The following is a 14,780-nucleotide window of genomic DNA, read 5'->3' on the forward strand; positions in this document are numbered from 1 at the left end:
TCTGTCTCACACTTGGGTTGTGTACAGCGCCTAGCACAATGAGAACTATTTTACAATATATCCTGAGTTGGAGACTGTGGCTATTTTATGAAAGTATTATAGTCATTTAAAATCTCAATAAAAATGAAAGAAAAATGGCAGTTCAAACCTGAGGAAAATACTGCATTTATTCTCTGGTGGCTTTAGAGATTTCCAGTGCAAGACTAGAATTGATAATTCATATAGGGGTTTGTTTGTTTGTTTGTTGGAGGGGCTCAGCCATTAATTGAAATACCAGTTTATATATTTATTTATATGGTTAAGAAATATAAAAGTGCCAAAAAGATAAATGGTTTAAAAATAATATTGCACAACATCTGCATTTATCTGACTAAAGGCAGGGAGAATTGTAGCAAGAGCACCAGTCTCTGATTAAGTGCTTGTCAACCAACCTGTGTTGCAAACTTGATTTGTAGTTCCAGCTAGCATCCACAGGTGTTGCAGAAAATGTATTAGTAATATACATACAAATACTCTTAACTTTCACCTTTTAAACATGGAAGAAACAATGGCTTCACTTAAGTCTTGCACAGTGTGTTAGATTTGACAAACCCCTTCATATTAGAGGGGATGCTGTGGCAGTGCTAACTTCAAATATAACCATAATATTTACTTTAAAATCATATGGCTTATAAATAAATGTTTACTATTTTATTTAGCTTTTGGGATATGGATCCTTTAATGAATGTTTTCATACTTTGGTCAGTAGTCAAGCCACAAAACTTGCCTTTAAGAAAAATAGAATACAGAACAATCCCATTTTTTTATCATCATGGCAGCGGCTGTTGCCCATTTGTGCATCACATATACTGTTTATATAATAGTTTTTCAACTTCCAATTTCACATTCTAAAAATGATGCAAAATAATGTATTCCTTTATCACAGATTTGACTTTGGGAGCAAAATCTACCCAGAACCTCTGGTGGGAAATGTGCAAGAGAATGTTGGCTGATTTGAATATGACTTGCCTCTGGGGTGAATTGTACCCTGGATTCTTTTAAAGATAATTGAATAAGGAAAGGCCTGCTCTTTACCCGCAGATGTGGGGATTGAGTTAGGAGTCAACCCAAAAACCTGATTCTCCAGGAATTGGCCTTCATCATTGTTGAAAGTGGGGCAAGAGCGCCTGCTGTTTGCATTCTTTTGTTTGTATTCCAGAAGGAAGATAGAGTTAGAGTCCTCCAGCTGGCTAGGCTTGCCTACCTTTACCTGTGCTGTTCTCTACCTAACTTCCTTCTGTTGTAAACGAATATGCTCAGGGAAGCTGACCTGCCCCTCCTTCCTTTGTCGTCTTCTTCGACTGTCTGAGGAGAGAGGAGACATCTTTGTCTTTGCTCTCTCTCCTGAGCCATGAGGGCAATACCCACGTTTGGGCATTGCGCCTTAACTTAATTGTTTATTTAGATTATTTATTTATTTATTTAGAGCTAGGCATACCTTTCCTACCTACTATTTATTTCTATAAATAAAGTAGCTTTTCTTATTTTACTAAGTCTTAAGTTTCAGTGAACTAAATTTATTTATTAATTATTTGATTTACATCCCACCCTTCCTCCCAGCAGGAGCCCAGGGCGGCAAACAGAAATGCTAAAAATACTTTAAAACATCCATAACAGACCTTGAAATACATTAAAACAAAATGTTAAAAACATTTTTTTAAAAAGCTTTAAAACATCTTTTAGAAAAGGGCTAAGACATATTATTAAAAAGACACATATTAACAAGCAATTCTAACACAGACACAGACTGGGATAGGTCTCAACTTAAAAGACTTGTTGAAAGAGGAAAGTCTTTCAACAAGAGGCCCGCTGTAATGAATTTGCTAGGCACTTCCAGGATAAAATCTTTAGCATCCGCCAGGACTTAGACTCCAGTGTTATAGCAGGTGAATCAAGCGAGGTATCCAGAGCGCAGCCTTGTCCCAATTTCTTGGATGAGTTTCATTTGGTGCAGCTTGAGGACATTGAAAAGGTGCTTGGACAGGTTTGTGCAACCACTCCTGTGCTGGATCCTTGCCCTTCTTGGCTAATAAAAGCTAGCAGGGATGGAACAGCCGGCTGGGCCAGGGAGGTGATTAATGCCTCTCTGCGAGAGGGGGTGGTCCCTGGCTGCCTGAAAGAGGTGGTAGTGAGACCACTCCTGAAGAGGCCCTCCCTGGACCCAGAAAATCTTAATAACTATAGGCTGGTAGCAAATGTTCCATTCCTGGGCAAGGTCCTGGAACGAGTGGTTGCACGCCAGCTCCAGACACTCTTGGATGAGACCGATTATCTGGATCCATTTCAGTCGGGTTTCAGGCCTGGTTTTGGCATGGAAACAGCCTTGGTTGCCCTGTATGATGACCTTTGTCGGGAGAGAGACAGGGGGAGTGTGACTCTGTTGATTCTCCTTGATCTCTCAGCAGCTTTCGATACCATCGACCATGGTATCCTTCTGGGGAGACTAGCTGAGTTGGGAGTGGGAGGGACTGCATTGTGGTGGTTCCACTCCTACTTAGCAGGTCGCCTCCAGAAGGTGGTGCTTGGGGAACATTACTCAGCACCCTGGACTCTCCAGTATGGGGTTCTGCAGGGGTCAGTTCTGTCACCCATGCTGTTCAACATCTACATGAAACCGTTGGGTGCGGTCATCCGGAGCTTTGGAGTGTGTTGCCATCAGTATGCTGATGACACACAGCTGTATTTCTCCTTTTCATCTTCTTCAGGTGGGGCTGTCAATGTGCTGAACCGGTGCCTCGCTGCGACAATGGACTGGATGAGGGCTAATAAACTGAGGCTCAATCCAGACAAGACTGAGATGCTGCTAGTGGGTGGTTCTTCTGACCAGATGGTGGATGTCCAACCTGTTCTGGATGGAGTTGCACTCCCCCTGAAGGAGCAGGTTCGTAGCTTGGGGGTTCTCCTAGAACCATCTCTGTCACTTGAGGCTCAGGTAGCCTCGGTGGCACGGAATGCCTTCTACCAACTTCGGTTGGTGGCCCAACTAAGTCCCTATCTGGACAGGGATAACCTGGCTTCAGTTGTCCATGCTCTGGTAACCTCCAAATTAGATTGCTGCAATGCACTCTACGTGGGGCTGCCTTTGAAGACGGTTCGGAAACTGCAGCTTGTGCAAAATGCAGCGGCCAGATTGGTAACAGGGACCAGACGGTCCAAACATATAAAACCGATTCTGGCCCCTTTGCATTGGCTGCCTATATGTTTCCGAGCTCGATTCAAGGTGCTGGTTTTGACCTATAAAGCCTTACACGGCTTGGGACCACAATACCTGATGGAACGCCTCTCCCGATACGAACCCACCCGTACACTAGGTTCAAGATCAAAGGCCCTCCTCTGCGTGCCTACTCCAAGGGAAGCTCGGAGGGTGGCAACAAGGGAGAGGGCCTTCTCAGTGGTGGCCCCCAAATTATGGAATTATTCTCTTGACGAGGTGTGCCTGGCGCCAACACTGTTATCTTTTCGGCACCAGGTCAAAGACTTTCCTCTTCTCCCAGGTGTTTTAGCATGTGTTTTTAAATTGTTTTTATATTGGTTTGAATTTTAAAATTGTATTTTAAATTGTTTTTAAAATATGTTTTTAAATTGTGTATTTGTTTTAATGTTTTTGATTGCTGTAAACCGCCCAGAGAGCTTCAGCTATGGGGTGGTATACAAGTGCAATAACTAAATAACTAAATAAATAAAAGGCACTGAAAAGATAGCAGAGATAGCAGAGAATGCGGGGTAAAAGCCTGCCTCTTAGGTAAATACACACTGGCACACATGCAGCTCAGACGCTGAGGATCTCTGCATATATACAAATTTCCATAACAGTCATCAAGTTTGTTTGCCATTAGACCCATTTTTCTGAATCTTCAACAGCCGGTCACCCAAGCCTGTTCTTGATACCAAGGCAGAGAGGCTAAATTGTTAACAATTGTTAACATTGTTTCCCAAGCAGTAAGTTAAAAAGGAGGTCAAAAGTAATAACATGTCTGTTTCTTTGGGGCAGGAGTCATATGTGTAGTGGAAATGTTTATACTGACACCTCATTCAGGTGAAAGAATTGGGCTGCCACAAAATTAATATCCTGCCCTTCCTACCGGAAGGAGCCCAAAGCTGCAAACAAAACACTAAAAATACTCTAAAACATCTTAAAAACAGACTTTAAAATATATTAAAACAAAACATCTTTAAAAACATCTTAAAAAGCAATTCCAATGCAGATGCAGGCTGAGATCTCTACTTAAAAGGCTTGTTGAAAGAGGAATGTCTTCAGTAGGCGCTGAAAAGATAACACAGATGTTGCCTGTCAAATATTTAATAGGAGGGTATTCCAAAGGGTAGGTGCCACAACACTAAAAGTCCACTCCCTATGTTGTGCGGAACGGACCTCCTGATAAGATGGTATCTGCAGGAGGCCCTCACCTGCAGAGCGCAGTGATCAACTAGGTATATAAGGGGTAACATGATCTTTCAGATATCCTTGTTCCAAGCTGTATAGCCCTTTGAACAAAACCAGAATCTTGAGCTTGGCCCAGTAGCTAATGGACAGCTGGTGGAATTCTTTCAGCAGTGGGGTGATAAGTTAGTCTTGCTGCCGCAGTTTGCACCAGCTGCAGCTTCTGGACCAACCTCAAGGGCAGCCCCAAATAGAGTGCATTACACTAATTAACCTGGAGGTTACCAGTGCATGGACAAACAGTTCAGGTTCCTCCAATACCACAGATGCGATGGCCTCCACCAGCTCAACCAGAGAAGCTGCTGGGCAGCAGGGTGGGACAGTACACCAGCAGCAACTCTATAATAATAATAATAAAATTTTATTTATTAGTCGCCCATCTGTCTGACTTAACGGACACTCTGGGCGACGTACACAATATAAAATACAATATCAACATATTCATAACAATCACAGTATTAATATATCATCTAAAAAACCATCCTACACTGATACAGTATAAAACCTAACCCACCCCAGAGATCCCATAGGCCTGCCTGAAAAGCCAGGTTTTTAAGGCGTGGCGAAAGGTCATCAGGGAGGGGGCATGCCGAAGGTCAAAGGGAAGCAAGTTCCAGAGGGTGGGGGCCACGATTGAAAAAGCCCTCTCCTCTAGTTTACTGTCTCCTTGGCTTGACACCAGGTGCAGGCTTTCGCAGCCAGTTCCAAGACAGAGTGGATTACTGGTGACAGAGATGGAAGTTCTGTGGACTACAGCAACCCCTCCCCCCCATCCATGCAGCCTGTGCTGGTGTTGCACCAAGTACCCATATGGGCAAAGCTGGGTCAGATCAACTCCTCCCAGCTCACCCACCCAGGTCTCAGTAACGCACACCAGACTGGCACATTCATCCATGATGGGTGTGAGTTTCTTGTGTACAGATCTTATGTTAAACAACAGCACACACAGGCTGGTAGGCCCAGCAGATGAGCAACCAGGAACCTGTACATGGGAGGAGTAAGAGCAAGGAAAAAGGTGTAGGTAGACTTGCTCTCATCTTCTATGGTAGCCCATCACCTCCCCATGTCTAAACCTCCCTCTACCCATGATCACTGCAATTGGGGTGATATCACCCATGTTCTTCCTTTCCAAGACTCCTCCTAAACACCTCATATGGACACAAGAGCCTACCAACAAAACCTGCCAGAACCAGTTATCTCAGTATGCCTCTGAGGGAATTGGGAACAACCATACTCACTCAATATCTTCACACAGGGCACATCTACACCATCACCATCTCACACCCAGGGAGGGCCAGCCTTCTGCCAGTTGCAGACTTTCATTCTGCATCTGGCGACTTTCCCCTTTCATTCAGTTCACTGCACAGGCTCTCACCCTGCGCAGGAACGATACATGCCCCTTATACCGTCCCCGCTACCAATCTCCTCTAGATTGGGTTTTCTTAAAAATAGAAGGGGAAGAACGTTTGCCCTCAGGAGTCTCGGATCCCCAAGGGATGATCCCCTTTGGTGTCGTCCCTTCAGTGGTGAGCCTGGCAGCAGCAGACCCACCACCCAAACGTTACCAGGCTTTTATGACCCCTGACCCAGCCAAGAGCTGATGCAAGAGGCTGCAAGATTGACTGCAGCCTCTCTCTGGATTCAGAGTCAGACAGGGGGTCCCTGTCCTTACAGCCCCTACCAGGGACCTCAGCTGTCTCAAGAGAAAGCAACCCAGGGGAGCAAGCAGGCAAGCACCCAGATGGTCAAGTACTCACTCCCAGGGCAGGTCTTCTCCAATCCCCTAGTACTGCAGTTTAATAAAAGACTAAGAATCAGGGGAGGGGGGGGAGGGTATTTACAAATAAGCCACCATGAGAGTGTGGGATTTTGGTTAAAATAATTGCAGAGGTGATACAAATTGGGTACTTAATCTCAGGAAAATGGCAGGCAGGAAGAGGGGTTTATATTTGCCTCTTTGGGTGACTTGGAGTTAAAATTAGGCTTATACATTCATTTTATAGTCCAGGCGTATTTTTGTTTATTTATTCATTCATTTATTTATTTATTAGATGTATATCCCACCCTTCCTCCCAGTAGGAGCTCAGGGTGGCTTGTGTTCCTTTTTGTTTTTCTCACTCAGTCAAGACTTTCATTTTTTGAAGGAAGCCTTCTTGCCTCTACTAGCCTCTAATTATAGCTTGTTTGACTCTGCTTGTTAACCATGACAGCATCCTCTTGGCCCTGGAGGCACTTTTCTGATCTGCGGTATACGCCTCCTCCAATACGTCCTCCCCTGCCCTTCCAATAACTATGTCCCACTGGTTTTCTCCATTCCACCATAATGCTCACTGTATTAGTGCTGTCCTCTTAAGGCCAAGCACTCCAGTTCTCCCATCTTGTCTTGGAGACTTTTGGCATTAGCATACAAACCCTTGTATACGGTATCTCTTTTCAAGTATCTTTGGCACTTTTGGTTTGCTATCCCTTGCCCTACACTCACAATGCCTAGTTCTGGGCTTATGCCATTTACATTTTCTTTTTTTCTTTTTCTTTTTGTCTTTATTCCAAGGGGGAGATTTGTTCCAAACTAGACCCTCTTCAGTTCCTGTTGGCTTTCCCACCTCCATCAGTTTAAAAGCTAACACCTTTTCAATTTTCAGCGCCAACAGTCTGGTTCCATCCCTTTTTTTTTTTTTGCAGGTGCTGCACACTGGGTCAATATTTTCACAGAGCTATCCATTACAACCCCAAGGTCTCTCATTCCTGATCAGTCACCAGAAAGCATTTATGTGAAATTACAAAACAAAAATTGCTCTGATGTGCATCCCTTTATACTTGTTTCCATTAAATTGCATTTGCCATTTTACTGCCCAATCACCCAGTTTAGACAGATCATTTTGGGACAACTTGCAATTCCTCTTTGTTTTAACCACCCTGGACAATTTGGTATCATCACTGCTTATCCCTTTCTCTAGGACTCTGCTTTGAGGGAATGGGGGTCTTCAGCCATTCCCTTTGCACAGGTTTGCCTTCTAACACCTGCACACGCATCCTGAAAAAGGCTCATGTATTTTTCCCCAGCCAGACAATTGCCACTTTGGAGACTGGGGCATATAATTTGAGAAAACGAGCCAGGAGATGCAATTATGAATCTCCAAAATCATGTATAGTTTGGCCTTAGAATTTTTCTGAGGCAATGATTTTATATCAGGGCTGGAGACTTTTTCTGTAACAAGCAGCTGCTAATAATAATCATACTTCAAGCTGCAAGATGGCAGCTCACATGACTGAATATTCTTCTTCCTTATATATATATATTTAAATCTCTGCACATTTTGTGGAGGGGGATCTTCTTACTGACATGCTCATACTTTCTGTGGAGGGCATTTGTTTGGTATAGAGGATCATTCATTTATGTGAATGTGCTCATCTGCTAGCTGAAGTGGTACAGCCCAGAAACAGATTTACTACCTCAGTGAGAACTGGGTCCACGATGTTATATCAGGTTGGAAATAATTCAGATTGTACTGAGTTTGAGTTTTTGTACAGAATAGTACCTTTTTTCTCCTGAATATGTTTTTTTAAAGTTCCCCAACCTCTCTCACGCCAACATCCATCACAGAAATATGAGATCAGTGTTCTGTGAGAGTTGTCTGATATATCCAGGGACTCTGTTCTGACCATTTTTGTCAATAACAGTTTCTTCAGTTTACTCTGAAGCCACAATTTATCTCTTTAAAAAACAACATTTAAGTGTACAAAATTATTTTAAAAGCAACTATTCAGCTAAAACAGTACTTCAATAACCACTTAAAATGAACAGTAGCAGGTAGATTTGAAGCTGATATAGAAGCTGATATACGAAGGATATAACTTGTTCAAAAAGAACCAAAGGAATAAAAAGGGAGGTGCACTCACGCTATATGTTAAAAATATATATCCCTTCACAGAAATACAGGAAGATGAGCTTGGTAGCTCCACCGAGAGTATCTGGATTAAAAATAATGGGGCAAGTAATACAAGGAATGTGGTGCTTGGAGTCTACTACCGACCACCCAATCAAGGAGAAGATGAGAATGTAACTTTTAAAAAGCAAATTGCCAATGTTTCGAGGAGGAATGATGTTATAGTAATGGGAGACTTCAATTATCCCGATATCTGTTGGGAGACAAATTCTGCCAAACATGCCCCCTCCAAGAAATGTCTGACTTGTGTTGGAGATAACTTTCTCCTACAGAAAGTGGAGGAAGCAACCAGAGGATCAGCTATCCTGGACTTGATTCTAACCAATAGAGATGATTTGGTGGATGAAGTGGCAGTTACAGGAACTCTGGGGGAAAGTGACCACACTGTACTTGAATTCTTGATTTTAATAGAAGCAAAAGCTGAGAGTACACCTTGGACTTCAGGACAGCTGATTTTAATAAACTCAGAACAATTGTAAGTACGGTTCCATGGCAAGCGACCCTAATGAGAAAAGGAGTCCAAGGTGGGTGGGAGTTTCTAAAAAAGGAAATTCTAAAAGCGCAATGGCAAGCAATTCCAACAAGGAAAAAAGGGGGAAAACAACAGAAGAAGCCAATGTGGCTTCACAAAAAGCTTAGAGCTGACCTGAAAACAAAAAAGGACACATACAGGAAGTGGAAAGAAGGCCAGGCCACAAAGGAAGAGTACAGGCAGGTATCGCGGAATTGCAGGGATGGCATCAGGAAGGCTAAAGCTGAGAATAAGCTGAGGTTAGCAAGGGATGCTAAAAGCAACAAAAAAAGCTTTCTTCAGGTATGTCCATAGTAAAAGACAGAGAAAGGAAACGGTGGCACAGCTACTCAATGAGGATAGCAAAATGACAAAGAAAAGACAGAAGTGCTCAATTCCTACTTTGGCTCAGTCTTCTCCCAAAAAAGGATCTATGACCCTCCCAGGAAACATGAAGTAGAAGGGGCAGAATTAGAGTTTGAGATTAGTAGACAAATGGTCAAGGAAAACATAATAGCTTTGAACGAGTTCAAATCAGCAGGGCTGATAAACTGCATCCCAGAGTATTGAAGGAACTGGCTGAAGAAGTCTCAGAACTGCTGTCTATTATCTTTGCGAAATCATGGCAGACTGGTGAAGTGCCGGATGACTGGAGGAGAGCTAATGTTGTCCCTATCTTCAAAAAGGAGGAACCGGAGAACTACAGACCAGTCAGCCTAATATCAATCCCTGGAAAAACTCTGGAGCAGATTATAAAGCAGTCAGTCTGTAAGCACCTTGATAACAATGCAGTGATTACTAGGAGCCAACATGGATTTATGAAGAACAAATCCTGCCAAATTAATCTTACCTCGGTTTTTGATCAGGTAACCTCCCTTGTAGACTGTGGGAATGCTGTGGACATAATATATCTCAACTTCAGCAAGCTTTTGACAGGATATTCTGATTAGCAAACTAGCTAAATGTGGGCTGGATGGAACAACCATCAGGTGGATCCACAGCTGGCTCCAGAATCGTACTTAAAGAGTGCTTATCAATGGTTCCTTCTCAAACTGGGCAGAAGTAACGAGTGGTGTACCACAGGGCTCGGTCCTGGGCCCAGTGCTCTTCAACATTTTTATTAATGATTTGGATGAGGAGGTACAGAGCATGCTTTTCAAATTTGCAGATGATACAAAATTGGGGGGCACAGCTAATACCGTGGAAGACAGAAACAAAATTCAAAGGGACATTGATAGGCTGGAGCATTAGGCTGAAAACAACAGAATGAAATTCAACAGGGATAAATGCAAAGTTCTACACTAGGAAAAAGAAACCAAATGCACAGCTATAAGATGGGGGATACTTGGCTCAGCAACACAATATGTGAGAAGGATCTTGGAATTGTTGTTGATCACAAGCTGAACATGAGCCAACAGCACGATGTGACTGCAAAAAATGCTATTTTAGGCTGCATTAACAGAAATATAGTTTCCAAATCGCATGAAGTATTAGTTCCCCTCTATTCAGCACTGGTTAGGCCTCATCTTGAATACTGCATCCAGTTCTGGTCTCTGCACTTCAAGCAGGTTGCAGACAAACTGGATCAGGTTCAGAGGAGGGCAACAAGGAAGATCAGGGGACTGGAAACAAAGCCCTATGAGGAGAGACTGAAAGAACTGGGTATGTTTAGCCTGGAGAAGAGAAGACTGAGGGTAGATATGATAGCACTCTTCAAGTACAAGAAAGGTAGTCACACAGAGGAGGGCCGGGATCTCTTCTCGATCGTCCCAGAGTGCAGGACACAGAATAATGCGCTCAGGTTGCAGGAAGTCAGATTTCGACTGGACATCAGGAAAAACGTCCTAACTGTTAGAGCCATACGACTATGAAACCAATTACCTAAAGAGGTAGTGGGCTCTCCGACACTGGAGGCATTCAAGAGGCAGTTGGACAGATATCTGTCGGGAATACTTTGATCTGGATTCCTGCATTGAGCAGGGGGTTGTACTTGATGGCCTTATAGGCCCCTTCCAACTCTACTATTCTATGATTCTATGATAAAAGTTGTCTAAATGTGAAGTTTTGTTCTTCCTCACTCTATTATTAGAGAATAGAGCTGAAAAGCTCACATTTAGGTAACTTTTTTGAATATATCAGCTTCAAATCCACCTGCTGTACTCCTTTTAAATGCTTAATGAAGTACTGTTTTAGCTCTAAGAGCAAAATCATTTACTGTTGGAAATAATTATGGAATCCCTGGGAACTGGGTCAGTAAGAGGCAGGTATTGCATCATCTGTTTTAATGTGGTAGCAGCACAACTGTTTTGGTTTAGAATCCACTTTAGCAGAAATATTTTATTCTGTTTAGTTTATTCTTAATTAATATATCTTATGTCTCTACACACAAACCTACTACTACTACTACTAATAATAATAATTAGTATTATGCCTAGCATTTATATAGTGCTTTCATATGCTCAGTGTCTACAATCTTCAGTGGAATCTGTCTGTAAACCTGCAGGTCAGGGAGGCAGGACGAGAAGAGTAGTGGTCCAGATGCTTGAGTTGCTTGAGATCAGAGTTAAGTTCTAGAACTCATTTGTCTTTTGTCAATTACTGAGAATGTATACATGGCATTTTTCACATGCAAATCTCTTTTAAACTTTTAATGTGACTTTCAGTCATAGTATCCTTATTAGCAGAGATCAGTTTTGTTTCCATTTCAAACTAGGGCTGAGTGAGTGATGCTTGCTGAAAGTCCTTGGCTGGAAGCACCTGAATCCACATAGGCCCCCTTCTTGTGTTACATCAGGTACATGGGAAGAAGTTGCACTGCAGCAACTCCCCATACCACCAGCAGAGCATAAGAAGGGGCCACAGGTCTGATTCATTTGTTGTCTGCAGCAACATATTTGAAGGAAGCACCGTTTTCATAGCTTCCCACTTCTATTTAACATGAATCAAAGGGAAGAATCAAAAGTTTGTTTGATAAAATACAGTAATATGCTCACTCGCTCCAAGCAAACAAATCCAACACTTGATGAATTATCTTTAAAATTGCTATACAGAACTCAGATGGCACAATTGAAAAACAAAAGTCTTTTATGAATGAAGCCATTCTTCTAGAATTGATTTTCCTTTAAAAATTTCTGGAAACTGTTTTGTTTGTTTGAAATTTAAAAGTAAATACAGAGATAATTAGATTTTGTTTTGATTACTTTCAGGGATGATGGTGGTGATCGTATTGCTGCTGATTGCAATCATTGTCGTCGCTGTGTGGCCTACAAAATAATCAATGGACACAATCCCTTTGCAACAACTTGTCAATAGCACTCTGATGCAAGAACATTTCCATCTTGTTTACACTTTCTGTGGACTTGGCTCTATTTGACCCATTCTGAGTACACTGGCAGAAGCACAGCTGGTGGAGGATTTCATTTTGCAAAACTTTCTATCCAGTAGGACTTTGTATTTCAAGAATGTGACTGGTTGGGGACAGATCTCCTAATGAATATGGCATAAATACAATTAAGGCCCAAGAAGTGGTGTCTGACAAACTCTCTGCTTTTGAGAATGCAAGCTGGGATCCACTATTATTCTCTAGAGTGCCAGGCGAAAGTATTGGAGTTTTCTTTCTAACATGACTTCTTGAAGCTGAAATTAATACATCTTCATTCTGGATGAAATGGCAATGGATTTGGGCGTGATTTGGAGCAAACTACTGCTGTGATTGAAGTTCTGTTGCACATGGAAATTTGCAGGTACCCTTCAGATGCTCAGAAATCCTGGATAATCTTTGGTTTGAGGCAGAAAACTACAATTGTTCATTTATATAAACCATAGCGAATGGGTATTGTTTGGAAAGTTAGATAATATTTCTGTCTCAAAATACAGACTATGTTGTATAGTCATTCCCCTAACTACATTAATAGCAGGGGGAAAACATGAAAATAGAAAGAATGGCAATACAAAAAAGTCACTTTAATGCTCATTCATCTCCAGAAATCATTATTTTGCTACATACGTACCAGTTTGATTGACTGATTTTAGCACAGTGACAAGTCTGAATAAAAACTACTTAATTTCTACATTACCCTTTTGGAGCTCATCATTATTTCATTCTCGGCCATTACATTTTTTGTTTTGTTTTGTTTTCCTATGGATCAAGGAACTTTTAAGTTTAGGGAATTTTAAAGACTTCCTTTGGTTACTTTGCCTCTGTGATTAATGGTTCTCAGCCCACTTAGTTCTGATACGTGTTGACTACCCAAATTCTGGGAAATGTATTTCTATGAGATTACCAGGTTTCTGAAGAAAATTGCATTAAGACTTATGTACCCACCTCAAGGACAATACAGGAAAGAGTTGTGCAAATCCATTTTTAGTCACTACTTCAGTCTCTAGAGCATGTGCTTTAGGCCATGCTACAATGAGTAGTGAACGTCTAATAAAATGCTTCAGGGTGGGTGTTATAATGCAAAGATGAGAAATCCTAGATCAAACCAAGATAAGTACTCTATAATCCCTTTGAAAAAGAAGATGGGTTCTGGAAGGAGAAGATGTGTCAATCAAGAGTCTTCTTGTTCAGCCCTCCCTAGATGTAAGCAGCTTTTGGGCATCTGGTCTCCTCTGGAAAAACCAGCACAGGAAATGCTTGAAAATTATTGATCTAAAAAAGATGGTTTTTTTCTGTTGACATCATAAGGGTGTTGCCTTGCAATAGCCAAAACAGCATGGGAACACAGGAAGTTGCCGTATACTGTGTCAGACCATTAGTCCCTCTAGCTTAGTATTGTCTAACCTAACTTAGCAGTGGCTCTCCAGGGTTTCAAGCAGAGGACATTTCCAGGCTTACCTGGAGATGTCAAGGATTCAGCTTGGGACCTTTTGCTTGCAGTGCTGTATCACTGAGCAAACTAGGAAGGCAAAAAAGAACTACCATGCATAGTGATGCCTTGGTCACATGAACATGGTAGACTCTTGTGAACAAAACTTGCTTCAGAGGGTAGCTTCCTTCTGGAAAGTACCACTTTTCTACTGAAGATCATCAGGCTTTCATTTGCAAATTTACTAGAGGTTATCTTTTAAAGCTGGGGCAGGCTGAAGCTGTTACTTGCTATTCCTTATTCATATTAGCTTTTTTGTTATTCCTCTCATGAGAGACAGTGCGACAGAACAGAGCAGGGATTCCCAAACTGTGGTCTGTAAGCTTCATTCAGGTGGTCTGTGGCATGTCTGCATTAAATATCCATATTGATTTTTAACTGTATTTTTATTGCTTTTTTATTTCTAACATTGAATTTAAGGTATTACAATTTGAGTTCTATGGAATACAAATTGCAATACAATAAAATATAAGTAAAAGATACAATAAAATACAATTAAAATCATACAGCATTTAGCACAACACATTTATTTATATCCCATCCTTCCTCCTTTACAATTACAGCTGTTACAACAGGCAGAAAAATCATTATGTGGTCCACCATGATGTTCAGCAATTTCAAGTGGTCCGTGGGGAAAAATAGTTTGGAAACTTCTTTTTATAGAGGTTCATAAAATGTCTTGTATTTTGATAGTTGATGAAATAAGTGCCCAATCTAACAGGTCTTCAGAATTCTGATATTGATTATAGAGGAGTGGCTGGGGAAATTACTGGCCTTGTGAATGAGATTCCAGATTTTCCTCAGTCAGACTGAGATCTCAATATACTCGCTAGGTTCTGCTTAAAACTGAGTGCAAATACATATTTTGTTTAGCTTTCTTTTAAACTTTGCTTACGATAAACTATGCTTCTTTCCCAAGACAATATAGGCTGGCTTAGCAGAGCGATTTTTAAAACCACCTCCTCACTGTGCTG

General features: G+C 41.6%; 1 protein-coding gene across 4 annotated transcripts in view; it reads left to right on the forward strand.

The window, feature by feature from the left end:
- STX8 (syntaxin 8) overlaps nt 1-13,013 on the forward strand; it is a 169,888-nt gene extending 156,875 nt beyond the window's left edge. For 3 of the 4 annotated variants that reach the window (XM_061616501.1, XM_061616500.1, XM_061616499.1), the window contains exons 8-9: nt 2,745-2,920; nt 12,145-13,013. In XM_061616501.1, coding sequence (XP_061472485.1) covers nt 2,745-2,920; nt 12,145-12,150 — 182 coding nt within the window. In that variant the 3' untranslated portion in view covers nt 12,151-13,013. The remainder of the gene's footprint in view (nt 1-2,744; nt 2,921-12,144) is intronic. The other variant, XM_061616502.1, reaches the window with a different exon arrangement.
- Nucleotides 13,014-14,780: the final 1,767 nt, after the last annotated feature.

This window comes from Rhineura floridana, chromosome 3 (genome assembly GCF_030035675.1).
Source record: "Rhineura floridana isolate rRhiFlo1 chromosome 3, rRhiFlo1.hap2, whole genome shotgun sequence".
Classification (NCBI taxonomy): Eukaryota; Metazoa; Chordata; class Lepidosauria; order Squamata; family Rhineuridae; genus Rhineura; species Rhineura floridana.